Source organism: Macaca nemestrina, chromosome 17, assembly GCF_043159975.1.
Source record: "Macaca nemestrina isolate mMacNem1 chromosome 17, mMacNem.hap1, whole genome shotgun sequence".
Taxonomy (NCBI): Eukaryota; Metazoa; Chordata; class Mammalia; order Primates; family Cercopithecidae; genus Macaca; species Macaca nemestrina.
In genome coordinates, this window is record NC_092141.1 from 7,407,910 (window position 1) to 7,434,391 (window position 26,482).

The window sequence follows — 26,482 nt, forward strand, 5'->3', positions numbered from 1 at the left end:
GGCCAAATACAATGAAAGCTGTGAGGTGGCTTACTCAAGTATCTTGGGGTGGGAGAGGCCCAGTGCTGTGCCATCTTCAGACTGGACTGTGAGAGGTGGCTTTCAGCACCACGTCCAGCTAGTCTTCAGCCACCAAAGCCTCCCTCCCAAGCAGGACAGTGAGGGCTATAAACACAAAAGAGCCCACTCTGCTTTATTTACAACACGCAGGCTGTCTGTACAAACAGCGGCCAATATTATTAAAAACAAAAGAGGTGAGTGAGAATCATCACCTTTCTGCTTTCCTTCCTTGCTTGGCCAGGCTCTAGTACTCCACCTTTGAGCTGCCATGCCCAGTAGGGGAAGTCCAAAATTAAAAATACAACCGGTGTAGAAGAAAATAAATGGGGAGTGAAATAGAAGAAAAGATGAGGGAGGGGAGTGCTAATATTTACACTAGAGTTTTATAGACAACTGTCCCATTCCATCCCAATTCCAATCCTGACCCAGAAAGTGATGGTGGCAGGTCCAAGAGACAGAGATTATGTGTCTAGAGACACAGCCTCCCACCCGCAACCGTAATGGGTTCAATTTCAAGTTCAGAGTGGGGAGGACGGATAGGGTAGGAAAGTGAGACACTCATTTTCAAACAAGTCTCCCTTGGGAATTCCTGCCTTGAAGTGCGGACAGTATCCAAGCTCCAGGGGGTAGGCTGAGGACCCTGAGGCTCAGTTCCCAAATCATGTTATCATTTGGAAGTTCCAGGCTAAAGTTGGTGCCGTCAGGGCTCTCCAGATTTGGGAGGCCCCCCTAACCGCCGGGCCTCTGGCCTCAGTTCCTTGCATTTCTGGCAATAAAAGAAGTCAGGGACGTTGGTCTTCTTAATCTTAGCACAGGAGAGGTGGATCCACGTCCCACACAGGCTGCACTCAATCATGGGCCGCCCTGCAAAGGGCTTTCGACAGTAACACGTGATCAGATCCCATGAGTCATCACCTGGGGAAAAAAGGTTTGTTTGGTATTCTGCCTGAGCAGTTGCTGGATCCACAACACCCTCAAACCCCTCGCCCCAGCCCAAACCTCTCACCTGATTCTACCATGATGTCCTCATCCATGACCCGCATCTCGCCTTCACTGGAGCTGGCATCTCCATCTTGGCTTGTTTCAGTGCTGCCCACCTCCTTGCTTTCACTGTCAGTAGGAGGGACTCCTTCAGGGTGCACTGTGGCAGGGGGCCTAGGAGCCTCGGGGGGTGTTGGGAGCACAGGGGCTGGGGCTTCACCCCCTACCACTGTTGCCATCTCTTCCTCTTCTTCCTCTTCCTCTTCTTCCTCCTCCTCTTCAGAGTCTGTATCACTGGGGGGTGCCTGGGGAGGCCCAGGAGGTGGGAGTCTATCCCCCCGTTCTGCCTTTTTTAACTTCCGCTTCTTGCTCTTCTTGATTCGAGATCTCTTTTCCCCATCCCCAGGAGTTGGCCGAGGCCTCCGAAGCACCCCAAAGCCAGCCCCAGCTCCTGGCCCCAACTTTCGGTTCTTTCGGTCCTTCTTTCGAGGAGGATGGGAGAGGTCCCCCTGGGAAAGGGGCACGGGGGTAAGAGCAGCAGGGGGCCGGGAGGTATGTGTCAGGGATGTGGGGGACAAAGGAGATGCCACCTTGGGCCCATCGAGATCAAAGAGAGAGTCCTTGAGCTTCATCTTCTCAAGCAAGGTAGCACTGTCGGGGGCCTGCAGACGAGAGAAAGTGGACCTTGGGGGTCCTGGCTGGGTGGGACCTGCTTGGGCTGCCCTTCTCTTGGATGACTTTGCTTTCTTAACAAAAGTCTGGATGGTTCGAAGATCTGAGGGGGCCGAGTCCCAGCCATCACTGTCGGCCGCACTCTCTCCTCGCAATGGAGAGCTGGAGCCAGAGGCGGGCCAGTCACTTTCCTTAAAAGGGGAAAGAGACCAGGGTCAGCAGAACCCCAGTGTCATCTCAGCCCCTCCACAAACCCAGCTTGAAAAGGAGTGACTAGATTTACCCCAAAATATCCTCTACCTCAACCACTAAATCCCACTGTACTCCCAAAACTTCTCCCCACCCCAATTCCCATCAGCATGTCCTCGTGACCACTCCGTGTTACCTCCACCTTCGAGTCTTGATACCTCACCGCTGCCCCGCCCAGGGCCTGTGGAACACGGTGTCCCCCAGACCAGAGCCATATGTCCTTAGCTCTTTTTCTGTGTAGCCTCATTTGTTACCATTTTCATCTCCCTAAAATTTATCCATAAACACCTTCTATTCACAGCACCTCAAGACTGCCAAAATCTCGACCAGCAACTCCAGATCCCCCTTGCTTTTCACTGCTGTTCAAGCTAGCTAGCCCTGCCATCCACTCCCTGCATACCAGCTTTCCTACCACAGTCCTAAGAATCTCCAACTTCCCTCTAGTCTTACATATTTCTAGGGGCTTCCTCCTATAAAGCAGTACAGTTCTATTTGAACAACAGCCACTCTCTAGTCCCACGACACGAGCCTCAAGTCAGTAATTCTCTTGCCCCTACCTCTTTGCTAGGAGGGATGTAACCAGCATATGCCAAAACAAAACTGCAGAATTTGTTGAAATCCTCAATTGTTCTCCGCCGTTTCTCTGGTGGCTGAAAGGAAGGAGACATGGATCACATGGAAAGCCACACAGTTTAAGAAGGGCATTCCCAGAGACACAGTCCCTAAGTGAGGCGTCTAGAAAAGGGGGGCGGGGGCGTTGTCAGGCAGGGCTACTAGGCTGCAAAGATCAAGGAAATCTCACCTGAGTCTCTGGCTTCAGGGTCGGAGGTGGATCTGGAAAAGCAATAAAAGCTGAGTCAAGACACTACGAAACAGTCTGTGTAAAATTCCTCCTCTAAACCCTGTTGTTCCTAAGTGAACCCCCGGCTCTCCCAGGTCCCTCTGCCAGGCCAGCAGGCCCCCAGCTGTGTTGGATCCGCCCCTGCTCCCCCTTCCGCCCCGCGAGGGGCGGAGCCTGGGCGCGGCGCCCTCTGAGGCCTCGCTATAGCGCTCCCCTTCCCCCAACCGGAGGCCCGGCGCCCCGCCCCCCCCAACTCACGGTCTCTCTCGACTCCAGTCTACTCGGATCCCTCAGCGCCCCACCCCACCTTACCGCTCCCGGGTCCGCGTCCGGGCCGCCGCCCGCCGCCCCCGTCCTTCACATGCGTCCAGAGCCCCGAGTTCCTACCCGACCGCGCTCCACCGCCTCAGGCCCTCCGAGACCGCACACGCCGCCCGCCGGCCCCCAGGGTCCAGGATGACCACGCCGAACCGCTCCCCGCCCTCCGGCCCCTTCTACTAGAGCACGCGGCCCGGCGCGCCCCTCACCCCCACCCCAAACACACACAGGCACACGCATCCAACGCTACTTCACGGCCGGGACAGACCCGGGAGCTCTAACCCGGACGCGGCCCCACCTGCCCCCCCCCATACCGCGCTCCCCACAATTTCGCCGTCCCTCCGCCCCCATCCGGGGCTTTGGCCCCTCCTCGTTTCGAGCTCCCCGGGCTCCCCGCCGGGCCCCCCGGCCCTGTTCCGAGCCCTCTCCGGCCGCCGCCGCCCCCCCTCCGCCCCCGTACTCACCACCCAGTCACTAGGCTATGGACCCCTCAACTCCAGCCCCTTCCCCCCAACCAGCCACTCTCTCTCCACAGCAGCCACCGTTGCTGCCACCGATGCCCCCCTCACCCTCAGCAACTCCCAGGCTCTAACCCTCGCGGACCAACCCTAACCCCCCCGCAAGTCGCCGGTCTTAACCCCCCCACCCCGCCCCACCACCCCCTACAACTACCCAGCTCGCCTCGCTTCCTGGCTCGCTCTCTCCACAACTACCCCCCGGTACAGGTCCGTCTGCCGTAGACAATACCCAGACCCCCTCTTCTCCCCACAACTACCTGCCCACCCCTCCGACAATCACCGGGCATTCTCCGGCGGCAACTATTCGGAGCTCCCGTACCACCGCCACAAACTACCCCACCTCGGCGAACTACCGGGCCCCTCACTCAGCCTCTTCTACGTCCTCCCTCCTGAGCAACTCCCGGCCACTGGATTTCCCCAACCTTCCAGTTCCAGGGCCCCAATCTGCCGGTGGCCCTTTCGGGCCCTAACCCCCGAGGCTCCGGATTTCAAGCTCCTATCCCCCGCACCCCCACACCGTCTGATCTCCAACTACCCCAGCCCAGTCTCCCACTCCTCTTTCTCCAAGGTCTCTCAACTCGTCGCTCTCCCACCTCCAGGGCCAGCCTCCCGACCCCCTCCCCGAACTCCCCCGCTGGGCTTCGGGGCTCGACCTCCAAGTTTGCCAATTGATTCCTCGTCCGCCCCCCCGCCGGCTCAGCGCTCCGCGCCGGTCGAAAGCTCACCTTCGGGACTGGGTTCCGCCATGGCTTCCAGCATCGCCCCCTCCCCTCCTCCCGGTCCGGCGCCCCCCTCCCCGGAGCCGGGTATCCCGGTGCCGCCTCTAGTGCTCGATGCTCCCACTGCTTCGCTCCACAGAAGTGTCCGCCTCAGCCCGGTTGAGACTCGAGTCCGCTAGCCGCTGCCGCCACCTCCCTCTACCACTGCCTCCCGCACTCCCGGACCGGGCCCCCTCCCCCCGCGCCGCCGGCCGCCTGCTCCCTCCTCCTCCTCCTCCTCCTCTCTCCTCCCTCCCTCCTCTTCTCTCCCTCCTCCCTCCGCCGGCGCCGAGGCGCAGTGCACCAAGGGTTTTGTAGTCCGTCCGGGGACAGCGGAAAAGGGACCGCATGAGCCTCCGGAACTTTGATTCCCAGAAAGCCACAGGCTGGCGCAGGCGCCCCAAGCCGCTCCCCTCCCCCGGGGAGTGGCGGGGAGACCGGGAGCCAGAGGAGAGAGCGGAAGTGCGCGCGCCGGCCCCTGGGAGATGTAGGCTGGGCGGGACCAAGAAAGAAGAGGAAGAACGGATTAGAACTCTCGGCCACCATACTGCCTCGTTCTGCAGCTTCTTTCTCCCCCGAGGGACCGCCCCACTTCCGGCCTGCCGGAGAAATGATTGCTGGGAGATGAAGTATTCCTGGCGATAATGGCTCCCCCTCCCAGTCTTCTCCCTCCCTGATTCCACTCTGCTGAATCCCACACACCGGCAAAAGTCTAGCCAAGTGACATGCAACTGAGAACAGCCGTTTTACTAGCTTACACACATGAAAATATCTTCCTTAATTAGAATGTTCTAGCAAATGTGGATGTTCACCTAAAGCAGGTACTTTGGAACTTTCTCCACAGGAACCCACAGTAAAAAAAAACAAAAGTTTTACCTGAGCATTTTTAAAATTCAGTTTCACATACATGTCATAAAACTAAAGTTTCATTAAATGATCCTCAGTATTCCATTCCATCACAAAAAAGCACCCTCTTTTTGCAGACAGGGAAAAGCCCAACATGGACAGAATAAACCAAAATATACTTCTATTCCTCCAGCTTGTACCCAATACTCCTTTCCCCACCACTGAAACCCACTGACACCTTGGAAAGACTAAAAATCAGCGGGACGAGGGGAGCAACACAAGGCAAAATTCAGTTCAGCTTGGTGGTTTCCTCTTTATTGATGTGCCTCCTACCTTTCCCCCCACAATTTCAGTCCCTTCCAACTACCCCCAAAAAAGAAGGTAGTGAAAGGAAGGGATTGCTGGGGTTCTGAGCCCCTTGGGCAGTCAGAAAGGGAACAGAAACCAAAACAATCACTGGATGTGAAGAGACTGACAATCAAGAAGTCTAAAGCAGGATGGGAAAGGCGGGCAGAGAAAGGGGAAGAAAGGAGAAAGGAGAGGTACAAGATGCCAACTCCACCATTACCCCTCCGAAGAGAGGCTGGAGAGAAAACTTCAAACATTAAGAAGTGCCCGTCCTGAATAAGGGAGGTGGTGTTTGAGCCTGAAGGAGGAGGAGGTCAAGAAAAGGGGGCCACCTCTCTCTTTGTAGAATGAGACCCCCCTCCAGCTCAGGGACAGCAGCTTCAGAGACCGTAGACACTCTCGTCACTGTAGGCAATGTAGAGAAAGAAGTCTTCTTCATGGTGTTCCTGGGATGAAGGCAGAAAACTGTTCAGCAACTGGGCTCCAGTTCCTTAAACCAACCACGACCCAGACACTTTCTTCTAGAACCAGAAACCAGTGCCCGACTCCTTCACTGACTCCAAGGCCTAGCACACGAGCAATATAATCTCTGCAGTCCTGGGCAAAAAAGGCCTCAAACTATTTTCTGCTGCTTTGGAATGGAGAGGAAGACTGGGAAGGGTCCCGAACAGTTTCTCTAGTTCACTGTTCTCTTTCCTTCTCTCTACTCCTACTGTTCTGTCCCAACCCCCAAACCACGGCTATTATGAAATGTTAAGGCAAGCGAGGAAGCTAGTCCAAAATACTGATGTAACAACACTTTCTTCCCCTCACGCTCTTCCAAGATTCCTCTCCAAAGCCTCCACCACTTCCCGGTCACCATACCTGGTAGAGCTGACCCATTGTGGCACTGGTGGGTGGAATGACATTGTTGACAAAGAAAAACAAGGCATCCTCAGCTCGGAGATGAATTCGCTTCCGGATCAAGAAGTAGAACTGACCAACTGCAAAAGATACAAGGTGCAAGAAAGTCACAGAGGTCAAAAATGCCCCCAAAAGAACAGCTGCTAGGTGGAGCCTTCTCCCGCAGAGACTGCACTCCCACCCACGGGAAGCAAGCCTGAGCCTTGGGTCAGGTTCCCACCTGTGAGATCAGAAGGCACCAGGTATTTCTTTTTGTCCAGGTCTCCTATCCGAGCTTTGGGAGCCTTTTCTACTATCACCTGATAAAGAGACGAAAATTAGCAGACAGAAGGAATGCAGCGCCAAAGCTGCACCTGTCAGGAACTCAAGTAACAGTATTCCTAGTACCTAAATCTACCCCAGACTCATCTCTTTGTCTTTGTACACGCGGTGCAGCACTGAGTCCCAGAGATCCTGACCTCACTGACTGGAGCTTATTTAAATATCCAGGATCCATCCACCGAATAGGGCGTCACCATAAACAACTATCTTAATCACGGAGATGACTTGTCTGGGTCCACTAGTGATTCAATCTCGCAACCTTAGCTAGTTGGGGGTATGGCCATTTGAGGCTCAGGCTGTCAAACTCTCTAAGGCCTCCACTCACACAAATGCTAAGGTTTCTCTCTCCTGTCCACATCCCTCTCAACCCCACGTCCACCACTACCCCACTCCTTTCATCCTCGGTCCCAAGGACAGCAGTTTCAGGCTCGCTCCCAACCCCAACACAGCCAGCAGCCTGATCCCTGCGCTGCCCGTCCCAGATCCAAGGCCAGGCTGTGGCGTCAGCGTAAGCGTCCCGCGCCCTCGGCCCTGGCTTCTGTCCTCACCGGCACCCGGTCCGGGTATTTCTTTCGGATTTTCTCGCCCTCAGAGCGGCGCTTCTCGAACGGATGCTCTTCTTTGTACACGAACTTCATCCTCCCGGGAACCGGGCTGGACCGGGCTGGGCTGAGGGAACCCGGGGGGGCCGGGACGGGGGGCGGCGGCGACGGCGGCGACGCGCGGGCGGATTCAGCGGAGCGATCCACGAATTTGCGCCACTTCCCTATTCACCAACCCCGCCCCCGACTATCGGGGACGGCCCCCCCACTAAGATACGCCACTACCTCAGCGGTGCTAACGCTGCTAGCGTAGCACCACCCACTGACCGGCCCCCTCACGCCATTAGCGTAATCGCTTTGGAATCAATTTGTGGGCTACGCAGGCGACGTAGCAAAGACGGTTGGCTTTTGGTCATGGAAAATAACTCTAAATCTGTTCCCCAACCTTCCCCTCAACGAAGCTGGGGCTGAAGAGGAGTAAGATATGGTAATCATCATACGAGACTTGCTTCTCCAAGTTCCTTTCGGAAACAACGTAGAGGAACAGCAGAGACAATTACAAGGTTAGCTATTCACGAACCGTATTGCTACGCTGAAGGCGGCCGTTGACACCAAAACAAAGTAGTACCCAAGTGGCGGAGATGATCTCCAGAAGTAAGAGGTCAAAAAGAAAACAGATGTTTGGAGAGATGTACAGAACGCTTAAGTGCCAAGAATGAGTAGACCAATAGGGACTGGAGAGGAGGTTGGAGGGGTAGGGACTACGCCAGCGCGGAGGAACACTGCACGGTTTGAGTGAAATCATGTGATCTCAAAGAGGGCGGAGCGTCACGTGGCGGGTGCGCGAAGTAGGGCCGGCTTGGGAGGGCGCCGGGGAGGCGGGGCCGGCTGGGCGACGGCGGCGAGTGGGGACCTACGCCTCCCCGGACTGCGGAGGTCGGGGCGCCAGCCGCCTGGGGCCAGCGCCCGCTTAGCCTGTCCACGTCAGTACCCCGGACGAAGCCCGACGTTTCTCCAGCTCTACGCCCTTTGGCCGTCCAGGTTTCTCCTTACTTGCTTTCTAGCCTGCTGCTCCGAAGGTATCTTTCCACTCCCCACCAGCGCGCACATCCTCGGCCCTTCCCGCCAAAGCATCTGGTGGCCACATTCATTATTGTATCCCCATACTCACCACCACCTTTCCCCCTGCCCCTTGAGTCCAACAGCAGTCTCTTCCCCCTCTGCTCGGGGGACAGGGTGCATGTAAACAAAGTTCCCTCCCTTCACTTCCCAAAACCCCAGAGAAGGACCTAGGGCCGTTTTGGTTTCAAAGTTATAATGCATGGTTTAAAAGAGAAGAAAGGAAAAAAAGACACAAAGCTGGTTACAGGTCTGAGGGAGTCTAAGGAGAGAAAAATAGAAGGAGAGGAAAGGGGGGACAAATTTAGGGAAAATCCAGTGGCCCAAAATCCCAGTATCCCACCCACAGCCCAGCCCTTGGAGCAGGAGTGAAGAATTAGATCAGTTTTGTACAAGAGTTTTAAAAAAAAATCCAATCACAACAAAGCTGACTTGGCTTCTCTTTGAGCCTCCTGGATCACCGTATGTCTGTCACTCTGGCCAGTCCTGCCTCTTCACACACACTGATTCGGTCTCCTAGGCTTCCGCCTGTATCCCAGTCTGGGGTTTCCAAGGAGTGTGAACACGAAGTTAAGAGTGAGGCTGCTTCAGAGCCCCCGGCCCATGTGTCCATCCAGACTCCAAGTGGAGTGTAGGGCTCCCAGGGCAGAGAGGGGTGGGAGGGGCAGACCCTGCCCAGGCAGTCCTCACATTGGACAGGGCATCAGACGGCATCCCAAGGGCTCGTCCTCCCTTTCCCCCCCACCCCAACTCAGGTGGAGGGGGAGCAGCTGTCACCAGAGCCGATGTTGGTGAAGGTTTCGGCTCAGCACAGAACGAACATCAGCGGTGAACCTGGGGTGACAATAACTTGCATTGGTAGAGTACCTTATAGTTGATACCCTCACAACACTCATGTAAGGCAGCATCACTGGAGATGTGGGACCTAAATTATCACCATATTCATGATTACATAGGTTCAATTTGCCCACAGCCTACCCGCTAAAGTGATGAGCTTTTAAGTAAGAAGACCTGGTTCCAAATGTTAAATTCTTTTTTTTTTTTTTTTTTTTTTTTTTTTTTGAGACGGAGTCTCGCTCTGTCACCCAGGCTGGAGTGCTGTGGCCGGATCTCAGCTCACTGCAAGCTCCGCCTCCCGGGTTCACGCCATTCTCCTGCCTCAGCCTCCTGAGTAGCTGGGACTACAGGCGCCCGCCACCTCACCCGGCTAGTTTTTTTGTATTTTTTAGTAGAGACAGGGTTTCACCGTGTTAGCCAGGATGGTCTCGATCTCCTGACCTCGTGATCCGCCCGTCTCGGCCTCCCAAAGTGCTGGGATTACAGGCTTGAGCCACCGCGCCCGGCCCCAAATGTTAAATTCTTAAGGGAAGAGAGTTAAAACAGGACAAACGTTTTTTATTCCCTCTGAGGATCCCCCACCTCCTCCTTTCTTCAGATATCCAAGTGTCCAGAGCCCACTTCCCTTACCTGAGGGCATCCAGCATCGGGAGCAGGTTGAGAAGGGCTGTGTCGCTGGGGTCACTGAACCACGATTTGATGGGGATGGCATTGTCTAGGGTGGGTGAAAATGCAGATGAGGAGAAACAGAATTCAAGAGACTGGGTGTTTTTACCTTCTTGGAGGGAAGGAGGAATTATTATTAAAAACATATACTTCCCACTACTGGAAGTCAACAACCTAAGTAAAACTCCTGATTTATGCTCCAATATTAAGTTTTAATCACCAGGTCTCATACTTATTGATGCTTCTAGTCAAACTAACTGCCATTGTGCCTCACTTGAAACACACTTGGCCAGGTGCAGTGGCTCACAGCTGTTAAACCAACACTTTGAGAGGCCGAGGTGGGAGGATCACTTGAGCTCAGGAGTTTGAGTCCAGCCTGGGCAACACAATGAGATCCCTTCTCTACTAAAAATCAAAAAATTGGCCAGGGGCGGTGGCTTACGCCTGTAATCTCAGCACTTTGGGAGGCCAAGGCGGGCGAATCACAAGGTCAGGAGTTCAAGACCAGCCTGGCCAACATGGTGAAACTCCGTTGCTACTAAAAATACAAAAAATTAGCTGTGCGTGGTGGCAGGTGCCTGTAGTCCCAGCTATGTGGGAGGCTGAGGCAGGAGAATCGCTTGAACCTGGGAGTCGGAGGTTGCAGTAAGCCGAGATCACGCCACTGCATTCCAGCCCAGGCAACACTGTGAGACTCCATCTCATAAATAAATAAAGCTGGGCATGGTGGTGCACGCCTATAGTTCCAACTACTGCGGAAACTGAGGCAAAAGGATCACTTGAGCCTGGGAGATTGAGGCTGCAGTGAGCTATGATCATGACGCTGCACTGCTGCCTGGCCAACACAGTGAGACCCTATCTCAAAAATAAAAAAATTTATTTAATTTTTTTTTTGAGATGGAGTCTCGCTCTGTCACCCAGGCTGGAGTGCAATGGTGCGATCTCAGCTCACTGCAACCTCCGCCTCCCGGGTGCAAGCAATTCTCCTGCCTCAGCCTCCCGAGTAGCTGGGATTATAGGCACATGCCACCACGCCTGGCTAGTTTTTTCTATTTTTAGTAGAGACGGGGTTTCACCATGTTTGTCACACTGGTCTTGAACTTCTGACCTGGTGATCCACCTGCCTTGGCTTCCCAAAGTGCTGGGATTACGGGCATGAGCCACGGTGCCTGGCCAAAAATAAATTTTAAAAAAGAAAAAAATGATATAAGAAATCTGACTTATGAAATGGACATATATGGTATCTCACTTGAAACAGAAAAGTAACTTGCATTTGGACTTTTCGCAAACTAGGGATGATCTAGGCAATCCCAGCTCTCAAGGACCAAAGCCCAGGTCTCCTGGAAAAATACCTTCTCAGAACCATGTTCTGGTCCTGCCAGCCTTACCACCTTCCCCCGTACCTGGATGGCTCCTGTAAGCCCCTGGGGAGTTATCCAGGATCACAATGCTGGAGAGGTCACTGTGGACCACAGAGAGGTCCTTGATGTAGCTGCCCAACTCCAAAGTGCAGTGCTGGAAGGCAGGGGATTATGTAGTAGGCCTCTCTCCAGGATTCTTTCCTCAAACCCAGATCCCTCCCTGGTGGCCTCCCTCCCAAGTCACACTCTTAGACTGGGATTCTAGCTTACCTGTCTGTAGTATCTCCTCTTAAGAATGCTTCTGCTGTTGTCCAGTTTATCTGCCACAGCAGAGCCATAGATCTCCATGCTTGCTGTAAACACCACCAGCTCGTACCACTGGCTCACCTGAAATAGATTGGGGGAGAGGGCGATGCCATACAAGGTGATGATTCCTTTAGACATAGTTATCTTTCAGAAGGGCAACAGCATAGTCCTTCAGGCCTTCCATCAACATCAAATGTCTCGGAGGACATGAAATTCTGAACCCCCAGCCCAAACCTCCAAACTCAGTGTTAGGCATCCTACACTCTTAAGATTCAGAAATGCAAGCAAAAGAGAAAGATGCTGGCAGAAAAGAATTACATCAGCACAACAGATGAACCCCAAGTACTGAAAGCCACTTCCCCACCATTCTACATCCTCGCCTCTCAAAAACTGCTCTTACCCATTTCTCCTCACCCCTTCCTCCAAATCCTCCGAATCCCCAGAGCCCTAAAACCACCCCTTCATTACAGAGCTCCCTTTAGCTCTCCAAAACTCACCACTTCCAGGAAGAAATCCACATGGGGCCTCTTATGTACAAAAAACCGGACAGGATGTTTGTCTATTACCACCTATAGAAGAACAGATGGGCTGGGGGAAGTCATGACCACCACAACCCAGGCCTAGAAAATGCCCCACCCACCTGCTTCCCTCCTCCAGGCTGACACTGGTGCCAGTGGATGGAGACAGATGCTCTGGGACTGGGAAAGGGAGTCCAGGTCTGGGCAGAGGAACAGATGGAACCATTTCATCACTCCCCACCACCACACACCTTGAGGATGAAGTCAGGAGGCGTACCAGGCCGGACTGTGGGCCTCAGGACCCCATCATGGTGGGAGTGAATAAGTGTCTCATCCAGATCCAGCACCAGGATCTTCCTCTTCACCTGGGCTGAACCACAGTGGGGAAGAATAGTATTGACCAACCTCTGGCCCAAAGCTGGCCCCTACTTCACCCTAAAGGAGGCTTCCCACCACATACTTACCTAGCCGATTCCGGGACACAGGAGATAAGGGGAGGATATCATATCGAACAGTTTGGTACTGAATTACCTACAAATAGCACAAAAGAGTATTGAAACCCTTTATAAGGAAGTCTTCCCCAGTAACAGTAACAAGGAGCACATACTGAACATTTACCACAGGTACTGTGTATGTAATTTAGGATTATTATTTTTTTTTTTGAGATGGAGTCTCGCTCTGTTGCCCAGGCTGGAGTGCAGTGGCGCGATCTCGGCTCACTGCAACCTCCGTCACCCAGGTTCAAGCAATTCTCCTGCCTCAGCCTCCCTAGTAGCTGGGACTACACGTGCGCGCCACCATGCCTGGCTCATTTTTGTATTTCTAGTAGAGATGAGGTTTCACCATATTGGCCTGGCTGGTCTTGTGATCCTCCTGCCTTGTGATCCTCCTGATCTTGTGATCCTCCTGCCTTGGCCTCCCAAAGTGCTAAGATTACAGGAATGAGCCACCACGCCTGGCCTTTTTCATGTAATCCTCAAAACAACCCTAATACTACTGTTATTCCTGTTTTAAGGTTGAAACTGAGGCCACACAGCTAGGAATTATCTTGTTTCTCTCCCTAATTAAAATGAAAACTCCATGAGAATATGATTTTGTCTAGATCATGGCTGTATTCACAGTTCCCAGAACACTATAGCAAAAGTGGTCAGTTAATATTAGTAGAATCAGCCGGGCATGGTGGCTCATGCCTGTAACCCCAGCACTTTGGGAGACCAAGGCGGGCGGATCACAAGGTCAAGAGCTGGAGACCATCCTGGCCAACATGGTGAAACCCCGTCTCTGCTAAAAATACAAAAATTAGCTGGACGTGGTGGTGCGTGCCTGTAGCTCCAGCCACTCAGGAGGCTGAGGCAGGAGAATGGCTTGAACCCGGGAGGCAGAGGTTGTAGTGAGCCGAGATCAAGCCACTGTACTCCATCCAGCCTGTTGAGAGAGAGACTCCATCTCAAAAAAAAAAAAAAAAAAAAAAAGTAGAATCAATGAAGTGATAGAGCCAGGATTATACCAATGTAGTTCAATCCAAGAACCTGCCCTCTTTTTTCTTTCTCTTTTTTTTTTTTTTTTTTTTTTTAAGTCTCGCTCTGTTGCCCAGGCTGGAGTGCAGTGGCATGATCTCGGCTCACTGCAACCTCCACCTCCCAGGTTCAAGCAATTCTGCCTCAGCCTCGTAAGCAGCTGGGACTACAGGTGCGTGTACCACACCCGGCTAATTTTTGTATTTTTAGTAGAGATGGGGTTTCACCATATTGGCCAGGCTGGTCTCAAACTCCTGACCTCATGATCCACCTGCCTCGGCCTCCCAAAGTGTTGGGATTACAGGCGTGAACCCCCGGCCCGGCCGAACCTGCCCTCTTAACCATGATACTATCCTGCTACACTGAACAAAGAAATGACCCCCACAATGCAACCTTCACCCCAAGAATTATTTGTAGCAACTACCATCATCTCACATTGGGAACTGAGAGCCTCAGATTCCCTAGTGCACAGGGAGTAGGAGTCAGGAGGAGATTCCTGGGTCCTTAATGGGAATATAGAATAAGGGAATCCAGAGGTTGTCAGGTCAGCTAAGTTCCTCTGGCTAGAAGCCACCAGGCCTATTTTAACCAGCCACCTGTCCACTTCTGTCTCTTGTAGCCAAGTCACAAGTTCAGAGAACCTCAGCCCTCTGAACAGTCCCCTTATCCTGGTACCCAGGGCGAGGCAAAGAACACTGGAAAGCCCCTGCCAGGCTGACTGGCAGGGTTTGGAGAAGGCCAGAGTGAAGTCAGGGCTGTAAGTGAGAGGTGAATAAGGGACAAGGACGTCACCACCTCATCCTTCCAGCTCTGCTTCTCCAAGCCTTCTCTAGAGGTTCCTATTTCCTAATACGCACATCTCCCTATGCAAAGTCTGGCAATTCCCTCCTCCACACTTTTCTTCAAAGGCACAAAGCCTCTTCAGTGCATACCTAGGCCCCAAGCCACACCAGAACCAGGATCTCCCTTGTAAACCCAAAGGGCTCTGTCCTGCTAGTCAAGATCTGCCCTTCTTTTCTCCCTGGGCCATGATGAGGTCCGAAACAGCTCCGGTGTCCAGCCTTGCTATCTCGGGTTGCATATGCTGGGCATGTAGGGAATGCTCCAAGCATCTGCCAGAAAGGGGGTGGGGAAAGAAACCAGATTGGAAGGGAAGGGAGGACAAAAGACTGTGGGGTCAGTGCTGCCCAAAGGAGAGCAATTTTGGAAGTAACCTGTGGATGAGCTGAAGCACCACTCCCCATACCCAGAAAACTGATGTGTTAGAGCGAGAACGTCAGAGAAGATGGCAGTCAACCCATAAAGAAAACGCCAAGAGGCCAGGCGCAGTGGCTCAATCCCAGCACTTTGGGAAGCCAAGGCGGGCAGATCACTTGAGGTCAGGAGTTTGAGACCAGCCTGGCCAACATGGTGAAAACCCATCTCTACTAAAATTACAAGAATTAGCCAGGTGTGGTGGTGGGTGCCTGTAATTCCAGCTATTCAAGAGGCTGAAGCAGGAGAATCGCTTGAACCCAGGAGGTGGAGGTTGCAGTGAGCCGAGATCGCGCCACTGCACTCCAGCCTGGGCGACAGAGCAAAACTGTCTCAGAAAAGAAAAGAAAATCTCAGGAGATAGTCCCACATATATCCCAGCATCTCTGACTCTAAATTTTTCTTGGCTCCTAGCTCGTCTCTGGGCCACAACCTAGAGCCACAACCATCCTGTACTGTTCGCGCCCTGAATCAGGAAGTGGAAGCAGACTGGTAAAGTAGAGAATGAATCCAAGATCAGACCCATTCTCCCAAATCAGTTAAGTCAACCACCACTACCACTGAGGGCTTTCTGGAAATTCCCTGGACCCCAGGTCACCCCAACCTGGGTTTATTCTTTCAAACTGTATTGAGGTATGCTAAGGGATACAGACCAGAGTACAGACCCAGAACCTTTGTCTCTGCTTACTAAATTCTCCCCAGACTCCTTCCGAGGATTCTCCCTGGTGGTGGTGAGACCACAAGAGCACATTCATTTAAAAGTGCTGTTAGCTGAAGGAGCTCTGACCTTGGAGAAAAGCTAAGGAGGAGGGGACCCAGAGATGCTTGGGTCCATCCAGACAGTATCCCTCAGAATGCTAGGCTCTCCTGGACAAGCAAACATGTCCTCAGATTCAAGCCTTACAACTGACCAGCGCTGTCCTCTGACAGGGACACCCAAACTTTAATGGTGGGCACAGCACCCACCTTGAACTTCCTCCCACAATTAAAGAGGCCCATCATAAAAGTATCTGCTTTAGTCCTCTAGAAATCCAGATACCTACACTCACACTATGAAATACATTTTCAGTCTTTTTGGAAGAGTTCCCTTAATGGGAACCTCAGGGGTTTCTCCTTCACACCCAGGGCCAAGTTCCAGTCCTTGTTTGTAACAAGCCCTCCCACCCACCTCCACCCTTGACACACAAGTCTGTCTGTCCCTTGTTATGGGACCAAACACAGAGGTTCCAAATAGGGTCTTTCACAAGCCCACATCAACAGATCTGGCTGTCATCAAACAGGTGTTCCCCGCCTCTCCGTTTCTTTAGCAACAACTCCAGCTTTCTTAAAAGAGCGCCCCACCCACCACCTTAGCCCCCAAGAGTTACCAAATCCTGACCCATCTAGCCCCATCAAAACCCCCAAGGGCTAGGTTCTATTACAAGGGTCTCCGTCCTCCCCAGCCCAAGCCCCGCTTAGGGTGCCCAATTCTCTGGCGAGAAAAGCCCCAGTCAGGACTCCCTTCCTAGGCCCAAACAGAGGCCCGACACTCCGAAAACCCCTGACCACCACGGACAGACGTCCCCAACACCGCCAGCGCCCACCCTGGCTCACCGTGCGGATCTGCCTCCGCAAAAGGTAAATGAAGAAGCTCCAGAGCTTGGCGGCGAAGGCCACGAACGTGCGCAGCCCCAGCAGACACTGCGTCCGCATCATCCCGATGACCCCGGCACCGCCGGCCCCGGGGCCCCCGCGGCCCAGCTCCGCCAGCCCCCCGGGGGCAGCCCCCCGCCGCCGGGAGGGGGAACGGGGGCCCCGAGTGGCAGGAGAGGCTGCAGAGAGGGGCACGGAGCGGGCGGCTCAGAAAGCCACCCCTGGCGAGGGGAAAGCCCAGCGGAACGGGGAGCTGGGGGACAGGCGTGGGCAGCCCGCGGGGGCCCACATGGGCTGGGAGTGGCACCGACGGCTTCGGGGAGGTTGCGGGCCGAGACAGGTCGGGCTAGGATGGGGTCCTCCGAGACCAGGAGGGAAGGGGAAGGATAATTGGGGGAGGGGGCTGTGGGGGAGGGGGCTAGGGAAAAGGGAGGAAGGGAAAAGGGAGGGGGAGGGGAAGGGGGAAAGCGGAGAGTGGCCCGCTGCGCAGGCGCGCTAGGGGGCTGCCCGCAGGGACGGGGAGGGCGGGGGCAGTGGCGCGCAAAGGGCCGCGGCAGCGGAGAACGGCCCTGCAGAGCGAAGGAGCGGGGGAGGGGGAGCCGAAGGGCGCGGAGCACTGGGCCGGAGCGGCCTCCCCCTCCCCAAGCTCGGGGGTCCTTTAGCCGCTGGGGAGCGGGGCTGCAGCCTCTGCAGCTGGGTTTCCCACTCTGACAGGCGCCATTTTACCGCCCAAAGGACTCCCTCCTCCTGTCTTTCCCCCTCTCTTCCCCTTTGACACTGCTTCCGGTGGTGACGTGTATTCGCTTCACCGGGACTAAGTTCCCCCTGCGCGGTCTATGGGGGTAGGTATAAGGAAAGTCAGAAGCACTCCGAACGGGGCTGCAGTATTGCGCACGCGCAGAAGGTGGCCGCGGGGCGGGGCCTGAGGCGAAGCAGGCCCCGCCTCAAACTGCGTGGGCGGGGCGGAGGCCGTCACTTGTCCCCGCAGTTAGGACCCTCGCGGGGGGTTTATGGGTCCTCTTCCCCCTCCCACTGACAACTGCCCCAACTGCTCTTCCCGTCCCGGTCACAGTGAAGATGTAGAAGGGGTCGTTGTCCGTACGACTGTGCGCCAGGGCTCGGGGAGGGGCGCCCTCCTCGTGAGCGCCCCCCTGGGAATAGTGAACATAATCACCTCTCATTCCAGACTATGTTAGGTCTTAATGGTGGGAGGACGCTCGAGTGCCCCGCCCGTTTCACCCCGAGGGGGCGGGACAGTGGGTCGTGACGCTATCAGAGGGCGCCAGAGCAGGGACCGGACGCGAGTTGGGGATGTTGGACTCGCTGTTATCCTTGGGCGGCCTGGTGCTGCTTCGGGGTGAGAGCCAGCGGCACAGTGGGGTTCGGGTCTGGCTGAGGGGACGGAAGTGGAGAGGAAGGGCCATGGGTCACAGGCTAGGTGTGGAGATCGCGACGGGTTCGCGAGGGTGGTAATCCTAGCGCCCTCACACTCGATCCGTCCCTCGCTGTGCAGATTCCGTGGAGTGGGAGGGGCGCAGTCTCTTGAAGGCGCTTGTCAAGAAATCTGCACTGTGGTGAGTATCCCACGGTGTCTCCTCAGCCTACCCTGGATAGGGAACCTGTGCCCACTCTTTGACAGTCCCGCCTCATCTCTGCCTTAGTGGGGAGCAAGTGCATATCCTGGGCTGTGAAGTGAGCGAGGAAGAGTTTCGTGAAGGTTTTGACTCTGATATCAACAATCGGTAAGTACCAGTTGGAAAAGATTTGATTAAATTGGAGACGTCTATTGCTAAGGACATTTATTTATAACAAGCGCAGAACCTGGTATATAGTAGCAGTTCCTTAAATATTCATTGAAGAATTGGATATGGGTCTTTCAGGAGGCAAGACTTAGTAAGAGGAGTAATGAGGAGTGATGAGTATTTGGAGAATCCAAAGCAAAGATCATAGAAGTTGAGAGAGAAATAGCCTGGAGATAGGGAGAACATGTGGGAAGGGTATTGCAGTAATCCATTAATCCAGGTTCGTTATTAAGGTGCATATGTACCGAGCACCAACTATAAACCCGGTGATGTGCAAGATACCGGAGCTAGCAGTGAATGAGACAGACCTGTTCCTGGCCTAATGAATTTTAGGGAATAATGGTAGAAAGTGATAGAGACCTGGGCAGTAGAGATGGAAAGTTTAGAACACATGTAAAGGACTTTAGTGGGTAGCATTTCCAGGATTTATTGACTAATGTGGGGGAGAAGAAAGTATTGAAATAAGGAAGTCCCTAAACCCAGCCACATGCCTGATCAGGAGACATTAAGAACCATTAGTAGGATGCTTTCTACTTCCTAGTCCGGGCAACTCAGTGAATGGTGATAGTAGTTTACATCTTATCTGTTGAGCCTCTAATTTTACATCAGCCATTGTTGTGATAGAGGTGGTGGTGTATGTTAAGATGGCATTCCATGGCCAGGCGTGGTGGTTCACGCCTTTAATCCCAGCACTTTGGGAGGCTGAGGCGGGTGGATCACCTGAGGTCGGGAGTTCGAGACCAGCCTGACCAACGTGGAGAAACCCCATCTCTACTAAAAATACATAAAATTAACTGGGCATGGTGGCACATGCCTGTAATTCCAGCTACTCGGGAGGCTGAGGCAGGAGAATTGCTTGAACCCAGGAGGCAGAGGTTGTGGTGAGCAGAGATCGTGCCATTGCATTCCAGCCCAGGCAACAAGAGCGAAACTCTGTCTCAAAAAAAAAAAAAAAAAAAAATGGCCAGGCGCGGTGGCTCAAGCCTGTAATCCCAGCACTTTGGGAGGCCGAGGCAGGCGGATCACAAGGTCAGGAGATCGAGACCACAGTGAAACCCCGTCTCTACTAAAAATACAAAAAATTAGCCGGGCGCGGTGGCGGGCGCCTGTAGTCCCAGCTATTCAGGAGGCTGAGGCAGGAGAATGGCGGGAACCCGGGAGGCGGAGCTTGCAGTGAGCCGAGATCGCGCCACTGCACTCCAGCCTGGGCAACAGCATGAGACTCCGTCTCAAAAAAAAAAAATGAGGGCATTCCACAAGAGAACCAGAAGATAAAAAAGAGATATCTGGGAAAAAAAAAGTTCTGCTACCTTTGCTGGTCTACCTTTCCTGAGCTGTTATTTTTTTCTGTAGTTGGTACTCCATGACTTAATTTTTTACTTTCTTTAAGCTGTTCTACAGGCAGGAACCAAGTCTCATGTCCTCTGCTTTCTCATTTTTTATCCAGAGTGATAAACTTTAGGTGCCACACTCAGGAAATATGTGATAATGGTGATAACTAACATTTATGAGGCATACACTATGTGTCAAGCACTGTGCTGAGTGCTTAGAGGTTGGCATCTCATTTCACCAATGAAGCAACTGAGTCTTAGAGATCATTTATCATTTAGCTGACCTTGGGCAACAAGTCGCAAAGCCAAGCTTGGAGGTCAGGCTGTCAGACACCAAAGTCTGTGCTCTCAATCATTGCTATCTCTCAGTAATATTCTTTCACTAATATTTAGGATATTCATGAAAATTGAGAAAACAGAGCCAAAAAGATCAGAGGATGAACTTTGTGATCCTCTGGGGGGAAGGAGCAATATTATATTGTGTCATGTTTTCCCTTTGCAGGCTGGTTTACCATGACTTCTTCAGAGACCCTCTCAACTGGTCAAAAACTGAGGAGGCCCTTCCTGGGGAGCCGCTGGGAGCCTTGAGAGCCATATGCAAGAGGACAGATCCTGGTCCTGTCACCATTGCTCTCGATTCACTCAGCTGGCTGCTGCTTCACCTTCCCTGCACCACACTCTGCCAGGCCCTGCATGCTGTGAGCCATCAGGACTCCTGTCCTGGTGAGACCCCTCCTTCATTATTTCCCCTCATATATCTCCCTCTGCCAAGGAGTGTGCCCCTTTTCCTTTCTACCCTAGAAGAAACATCTGGGTTCTCCAGTCAGACCTTTTTTCATTTTTTTGAACTTTTTGTCTGGTTTTTTTTTTTTAACTTCCCCTTAATGCCATCTACCATTTGCTTTTTTTCCTCCAAGTTATTTTTTTACTCATTTGTTTCACTCATTCATTTATTTAACAAATCAATAGTAAATACATATAATATGTCAGGTACAATTCTAGATAATGGCAAAATACAGACTGACTGTAGCTGGGTCCTTGCCTTCCAGGAGCTCGAAGTCCCATAAAAGATGGAGATAAGTAAACAGGCAGTTACACGATGGTCTGATAAAGGCCATGATAATATAGGACATGCACAGGGTACCTTAAAGAAGGGCCCTCTCGGCTGGGCGCGGTGGCTCACACCTGTAATCCCAGCACTTTGGGAGGCCGAGGTGGGCAGATCACAAGGTCAGGAGATCAAGACCATCCTGGCTAACACGGTGCAACCCCATCTCTACTAAAAATACAAAAAAAATTAGCTGGGCCTGGTGGCGGGCGACTGTAGTCCCAGCTACTTAGGAGGCTGAGGCAGGAGAATGGCATGAACCTGGGAGGCGGAACTTTCAGTGAGCCGAGATCGCGCCACTGCACTCCAGCCTGGGTGATAAAGCGAGAGTCCGTGTCAAAAAATAAAGGCACTTTTGAAGAGCAAGCGGTCAGCCAGGCAGATTTGGCCGGGCAGGGGCACTGGGACTAGCCCTGAAGTGCACTGTGGGTACTCGAATGGACTTAGGAATCAGACGCCCAGCTTTGTATTAAGGTGCTTGACTTTCACTTGCTTCACTTTCCGCTGTATATGGGGGAAGGTACAAGGGAAGTATTAGGATAAACCACTATATTGCCATTTCTTAGATCAAAAATTGTTAAATATTGGCTGGGCACGGTGGCTCACACCTGTAATCCCAGCACTTTGGGAGGCCAAGGTAGGTGGATCAGCTGAGGTCAGGAGTTGGAGACCAGCCTGGCCAACATGGTAAAACCCTGTCTCTACTAAAAATACAAAAAATTAGCTGGGTGTGGTGGCGCACTTTTGTAATCCCAGCTACTCGGGAGGCTGAGGCAGGAGAATCACTTGAACCCAGGAGGCAGAGGTTGCAGTGACCTGAGATCACACCACTGTACTTCAGCCTGGGTGACAGAGAAATACTTCATCTCAAAAAATAAAAACTAAAAACAGTCCAGGCGTGGTGGCTCACGCCTGTAATCCCAGCACTTTGGGAGGCCGAGACAGGTGGATCATGAGGTCAGGAGTTCAAGACAAGCCTGGCCAAGATGCTGAAACCCCATCTCTACTAAAAATACAAAAATTCGCCAGGCGTGGTGGCACACGCCTGTAGTCCAGCTACTCGGGAGACTGAGGCAGAATTGCTGAACCCGGGTGGCAGAGGTTGCAGTGAGCCAAGATTGCGCCACTGCACTCTAGCCTGGGTGACAGCAAGACTCCGTCTCAAAAAAAAAAGAAAAAAATTGTTAAATGTCAGTGATTTCATACGGTTTAACCTAAAAATGCTGACCTTTGTAAGGATTCAAACATTGTGTTAAAGCGTTTAGCATAGTGCCTGACACTCTCTAAAGGCACTGACTGAGATCTTGGGAAGTTCCAGAAACTACAAGTACTTCCGTGTGTAAGAGATGAGGCTAGAAAGTAAGTGGACACCACCTGCTAGAAGTGTTCATTCCCTCCTGAAGGCGGAGGAGCTGCTGAAGGATAGAAGTTAGAGCGGTGCCTTGATCAGCTTTACACGGGGATGATAGAGGAGATTAAGGTGTGGGCTGGAGGAGGCTCAGAGCACAGTAGTGAGATTGGCCAAGGGAAGTCAGGATTTTGGCAGCACTGTGATGGAATTGTGGGGCTCTCTCCTTTTCTCTTCACTGTTTGCTCCCAGGCCACCAACCTGAATGCTCCCTACTATCCTACATGTCTTGTCCGTCTCTAGGTGACAGCTCCCCGGTGGGAAAAGTGAGTGTGCTGGGCTTGCTACATGAAGAGCTTCACGGACCAGGCCCTGTGGGAGCTCTCAGCAGCCTTGCGCAGACTGAGGTGACCCTGGGCGGTACAAAGGGCCAGGCCTCGGCCCACATCCTGTGTCGGAGGCCCCGACAGCGCCCAACTGACCAGGTCAGAAGAACCAACAGGGAAGGACTGGAAATTGGGGGCAGAGAAAGGAGTGGCACGATGGGAAGAACAATGAAAATGCTGATATTTCAAGGAGACTTTAAAAACAAACTTTTAGGGGCCGGGCGCGGTGGCTCAAGCCTGTAATCCCAGCACTTTGGGAGGCCGAGACGGGCGGATCACGAGGTCAGGAGATTGAGACCATCCTGACTGACACGGTGAAACCCCGTCTCTACTAAAAAATACAAAAAAAACTAGCCGGGCGAGGTGGCGGGCGCCTGTAGTCCCAGCTACTCGGGAGGCTGAGGCAGGAGAATGGCGTAAACCCGGGAGGCAGAGCTTGCAGTGAGCTGAGATCTGGCCACTGCACTCCAGCCTGGGGGACAGAGCGAGACTCCGTCTCAAAAAAAAACAAAAAACAAAAAACAAACTTTTTTTAGAGATGGGGTTTCACTGTGTTGGTCAGGGTGGTCTCAAACTCCTGGGCTCAAGTGATCCTCCCACCTCAGCCTCCAAAGTGCTAGGATTACAGATGTGAGTGAGTGTGCCCGGCCCTCAGGGAGACCTTTTTTAAAAAAAAGCTGATTGGGTATCTCTCTGTGTTTTCCATCACTTACCTCATTTAATCTTCTCAGCTATGGTGTAAGGTAGATTGTTTTATTATCACAGTTCTTCAGGTGGGAAAGCCAGTACAGGGAGGGTTTTTTTTTCCTTGTTTCTTTTCTTTTTTTTTTTTTGGACAAGGTCTCACTCTGTGGCCCGGGCTGGTGTGCTGTAGTGCAATCATAGCTCACGGCAGCTTTGACCTCCCATGCTCAAGTGATCCTCCTGCCTCAGCCTCTGGTGTAGCTGGAGCTGGGAACACAGGCACGTAGCACCACAGCCAGCCAGCTTGTTAGTTTTTTATATAGGTGGGATCTCACCCTGTTGCCCAGGCTGGTCTTGAATTACTGGGGTCAAGCCATCCTCTGGCCTTGGTCTCCCAAAGTGCTGGGATTACAGGTGTGAGCCACGGCACGCGGCCCAGGGAGGTTTAAATTTAAGTCACTTACCAAGATTATAAAGTGTAAGTGGGGCCCAGGCAAGGTGGCTCATGCCCGTAATCCCAGCACTTTGGGGGGCCAAGGTAGGCAGATTGCGTGAGGTCAGGAGTTTGAGACCAATCTGGCCAACATGGTGAAATCCCATCTATACTAAAAATACAAAAATTAGCCGGGCATGGTGCGCACACCTGTAGTCCCAGCTACTCTGGAGGCTAAGGCAAGAGAATCGCTTGAACCCGGGAGGCAGAGGCTGCAGTGAGCCAAGATCATGCCGCTGCACTCCAGCCTGGGCAACAGAGTGAGACTCCTCAAAAAAAAAAAAAAAAAAAAAAAAATGTAAGTGGGGCTGGGCAAGGTGGCTCACGCCTGTAATCCCAGCACTTTGGGAAGCAGAGGTGGGCAGATCACCTGAGGTCAGGAGTTCAAGACCAACCTGGCCAACATGATGAAACCCCGTCTCTACTAAAAATACAAAAATTGGCCGGGCGCGGTGGCTCAAGCCTGTAATCCCAGCACTTTGGGAGGCCGAGGCGGGCGGATCACAAGGTCAGGAGATCGAGACCACAGTGAAACCCCATCTCTACTAAAAATACAAAAAATTAGCCGGGCGCGGTGGCGGGCGCCTGTAGTCCCAGCTACTCAGGAGGCTGAGGCAGGAGAATGGCGGGAACCCGGGAGGCGGAGCTTGCAGTGAGCCGAGATCGCGCCACTGCACTCCAGCCTGGGTAACAGCGTGAGACTCCGTCTCAAAAAAAAAAAATACAAAAATTAGCTGGGCATAGTGGTGGGTGCCTGTAGTCCCAGCTACTCGGGAGGCTGAGGCGGGAGAATCACTTGAACCTGGGAGGCGGAGGTGGAGGTGAGCCAGGAACATGCCACTGCACTCCAGCCTAGGCAACAGAGTGAGACTCTGTCTCAAAAAAAGAGTAAGTGGGGCTGCTCTGCCTAAGGAGTAGCCATCCTTTTATTCCTTTACTTCCTTAATAAACTTGCTTTCACTTTTGAAAATAAAATAGAGGCTGGGCACAGTGGCTTACACCTGTAATCCCCACATTTTGGGAGGCCGAGGTGGGCAGATCACCTGAGATTAGTGGTTCGAGACCAGCCTGGCCAACACAGAGAAACCCCATCTCTACTAAAAATTCAAAAGTTAGCTGGGCGTGGTAGTACGCGCCTGTAATCCCAGCTACTCGAGAGGCTGAGGCAGGAGAATCACTTGAACCTGGGAGGTGGAGGTTGCAGTGAGCCAAGATCACGCCACTGTACTCCAGCCTGGGCAACAAAGCCAGACCCTGTCTCAAAAAAAAATTAAAAGTTGAGGGCAGGGGCTGAAAGCAGTGAAATAGGTGATTGGGGGCTGAGGATGTGAGGTCCTAGAGTCTCTCTAGTTTCTTCAGTAAGATGAAAAAAACTCTTCTTTTTTCTCTCCAGACTCAGTGGTTCTCCATACTTCCAGACTTCAGCCTGGATCTCCAAGAGGGACCCTCTGTAGAGTCCCAGCCCTGCTCCGATCCTCATATACCCCCGGTATCTAAGAATGCCAGGGCCAGAACAAGGAAATGTAGTTTAGGGTCTGGTCAAAGGGGAGAGAATAAAAGCTGCAGAGGTTGGGGGTGGGGTCAGGGATTCTAGGGATGGGGCAGAGTGGCAGCATCCTTTGTACCTACAGGTGGATCCCACAACTCATTTGACCTTTAACCTTCACCTGTCCAAGAAAGAGAGAGAAGCCAGAGATAGCCTGATCCTGCCCTTCCAGTTCAGCTCTGAAAAGTAAGGTCGGGACCTGGGTACGTGGATCCCTGAGTAGAGCCCAGCATCTGGGCCACGGAGAGGTGGGGCAACAGCAGGTTATTGATTAACCTGACTTTATAGGGGCTGAAGTCCACCTCCAGAGACAAGTCCAAGTTCTTGATCCACCCATTCCCCCTACAATGGCCGAGGGCCTTTATGTCTCTTTTCTCTCCCTTAGACCCTTGGGTCACAGCTCCAGTTGTCCCCAGAGCACCCTGGGCCTGGGCTGAGCCAGACCAGACCCTTGGGAGGTGGCCCTATCCCTAGGCAGTGGTGCTAGGAGGACAGAAGGCTATATGGGCGTGGCAAAGGCTGGTTAACAAGGGCTTAGTGCATGCCTGCTGTTCTGTGCCCAGTGTGTGGGTGGATGAAGCAAGACTACAAGATCCTTGCCCCCAAGCTGCTAGGAACTTACGGTTTTATTAGGAGAGCTGTACAAGGGTATCTATTCCAGTACCAAATGGTGCTTCAGCTCTAACATGGAGGTGAGAGAAAGGGACTTGGACCAAGAAAATGACATGGAGGCCTAACAGGTTGCCTGAATGAGAGTCACAGTCACCTGGAAGAAAGTATCCAGACCCAACCTGTCAGCTACCCTCACCAGCACCAAATCTTCCCTTCTCAGACAGCAGGCTCTCCTGCGGCCTAGGCCAGGCCAGGCTACCAGCCACATCTTCTATGAGCCAGATGCTTATGATGACCTGGACCAAGAAGACCCAGATGACGACCTAGATATTTGACTGGTCAGATTTGATTAGATTGTAATTGGAGGGGGCACAGGAAGACTTTGGGCCCAGAACCATCTTTCTCTTGTTTGTGTTAGCCTTACCCTGTCCCTACCCCACCTTGGTTCCCCTTGTCTATGGATCCCTGCTCTGTGAGCCAGGAAGCAGCGTCTCATCAGGACAGAAGGTAGGATGAAGACATGGGATAATGTGAGAGTAGAACATCCCCGTACCTAATAAAATCTTTATTTTTTTATTAAAAAAGAAATACTTTGGTAGCTATTT

At 52.8% G+C, this 26,482-nt stretch overlaps 4 protein-coding genes and 1 long non-coding RNA gene across 7 annotated transcripts; 2 read left to right on the forward strand and 3 right to left on the reverse strand.

Annotated features, from left to right (window-relative positions):
- Positions 1–166: 166 nt before the first annotated feature.
- On the reverse strand, positions 167–5,134 carry LOC105473288 (PHD finger protein 23). 2 transcript variants are annotated; one of them, XM_011727004.2, is made up of 5 exons: positions 4,702–5,134; positions 2,765–2,796; positions 2,520–2,612; positions 1,067–1,904; positions 167–975 (listed from the first exon to the last, which is right to left on the reverse strand). In XM_011727004.2, exons 1-5 carry the CDS (start codon positions 4,745–4,747, stop codon positions 761–763), a joined length of 1,224 nt encoding a protein of 407 aa, XP_011725306.1. In that variant the 5' UTR covers positions 4,748–5,134; the 3' UTR covers positions 167–760. The 2 variants fall into 2 exon arrangements, with proteins under 2 accessions (XP_011725306.1, XP_011725317.1); XM_011727015.3 differs by lacking the exon at positions 4,702–5,134 and adding an exon at positions 4,365–4,595.
- A 402-nt stretch (positions 5,135–5,536) lies between these two features.
- GABARA (GABA type A receptor-associated protein) lies at positions 5,537–7,554 on the reverse strand. Its single transcript, XM_011727062.2, has 4 exons — positions 7,364–7,554; positions 6,715–6,793; positions 6,456–6,574; positions 5,537–6,037 (listed from the first exon to the last, which is right to left on the reverse strand). The coding sequence occupies exons 1-4, from the start codon at positions 7,451–7,453 to the stop codon at positions 5,972–5,974; spliced, it is 354 nt and encodes a 117-aa protein (XP_011725364.1). The 5' UTR covers positions 7,454–7,554; the 3' UTR covers positions 5,537–5,971.
- A 688-nt stretch (positions 7,555–8,242) lies between these two features.
- LOC139359436 (uncharacterized) lies at positions 8,243–16,552 on the forward strand. The gene is made up of 3 exons (XR_011615354.1): positions 8,243–8,436; positions 15,350–15,473; positions 16,444–16,552. It is a non-coding gene; the product is annotated as an uncharacterized lncRNA (long non-coding RNA).
- Positions 8,653–16,660, reverse strand: LOC105473303 (CTD nuclear envelope phosphatase 1). Of its 2 annotated transcripts, XM_011727054.3 has the most exons (9): positions 16,529–16,660; positions 12,629–12,695; positions 12,416–12,534; positions 12,144–12,215; positions 11,611–11,727; positions 11,383–11,494; positions 9,944–10,028; positions 9,254–9,310; positions 8,653–9,016 (listed from the first exon to the last, which is right to left on the reverse strand). In XM_011727054.3, coding segments are annotated over exons 1-9 (732 nt in total). In that variant the 5' UTR covers positions 16,631–16,660; the 3' UTR covers positions 8,653–9,015. The 2 variants fall into 2 exon arrangements, with proteins under 2 accessions (XP_011725356.1, XP_011725346.1); XM_011727044.3 differs by having other exon boundaries at positions 8,653–9,310.
- Positions 16,661–17,540: 880 nt separating this feature from the next.
- Positions 17,541–26,465, forward strand: LOC105473290 (elongator acetyltransferase complex subunit 5). The gene is made up of 8 exons (XM_011727031.2): positions 17,541–17,924; positions 18,081–18,141; positions 18,229–18,309; positions 20,203–20,423; positions 22,460–22,641; positions 25,113–25,208; positions 25,351–25,451; positions 26,098–26,465. Exons 1-8 carry the CDS (start codon positions 17,879–17,881, stop codon positions 26,210–26,212), a joined length of 903 nt encoding a protein of 300 aa, XP_011725333.2. The 5' UTR covers positions 17,541–17,878; the 3' UTR covers positions 26,213–26,465.
- The last annotated feature ends 17 nt before the right edge of the window (positions 26,466–26,482 follow it).

What these genes read in the sequence shown, in the direction of transcription:
- LOC105473303 (XM_011727044.3), bottom strand. Translation starts at nt 16,630, where the DNA reads ATGATGCGGACGCAGTGTCTGCTGGGGCTGCGCACGTTCGTGGCCTTC. An exon ending in TGGATTTCTTCCTGGAAGTG is followed by an intron (nt 11,728 to 12,143) that starts GTGAGTTTTGGA and finishes AATCTATTTCAG; the next exon opens with GTGAGCCAGTGGTACGAGCT. An exon ending in GGCTTACAGGAGCCATCCAG is followed by an intron (nt 10,029 to 11,382) that starts GTACGGGGGAAG and finishes CACCCACCCTAG; the next exon opens with ACAATGCCATCCCCATCAAA.
- LOC105473288 (XM_011727004.2), bottom strand. Translation starts at nt 4,747, where the DNA reads ATGCGGTCCCTTTTCCGCTGTCCCCGGACGGACTACAAAACCCTTG. An exon ending in CCCTGAAGCCAGAGACTCAG is followed by an intron (nt 2,613 to 2,764) that starts GTGAGATTTCCT and finishes CCTTCCTTTCAG; the next exon opens with CCACCAGAGAAACGGCGGAG. An exon ending in ACATCCCTCCTAGCAAAGAG is followed by an intron (nt 1,905 to 2,519) that starts GTAGGGGCAAGA and finishes TCCCCTTTTAAG; the next exon opens with GAAAGTGACTGGCCCGCCTC.
- GABARA (XM_011727062.2), bottom strand. Translation starts at nt 7,453, where the DNA reads ATGAAGTTCGTGTACAAAGAAGAGCATCCGTTCGAGAAGCGCCGCTCT. An exon ending in AATACCCGGACCGGGTGCCG is followed by an intron (nt 6,794 to 7,363) that starts GTGAGGACAGAA and finishes TCTCTTTATCAG; the next exon opens with GTGATAGTAGAAAAGGCTCC. An exon ending in CAATGGGTCAGCTCTACCAG is followed by an intron (nt 6,038 to 6,455) that starts GTATGGTGACCG and finishes CCTTCATCCCAG; the next exon opens with GAACACCATGAAGAAGACTT.
- LOC105473290 (XM_011727031.2), top strand. Translation starts at nt 17,879, where the DNA reads ATGTTGGACTCGCTGTTATCCTTGGGCGGCCTGGTGCTGCTTCGGG. An exon ending in CGGCCTGGTGCTGCTTCGGG is followed by an intron (nt 17,925 to 18,080) that starts GTGAGAGCCAGC and finishes CTCGCTGTGCAG; the next exon opens with ATTCCGTGGAGTGGGAGGGG. An exon ending in CCGATCCTCATATACCCCCG is followed by an intron (nt 25,209 to 25,350) that starts GTATCTAAGAAT and finishes TTGTACCTACAG; the next exon opens with GTGGATCCCACAACTCATTT.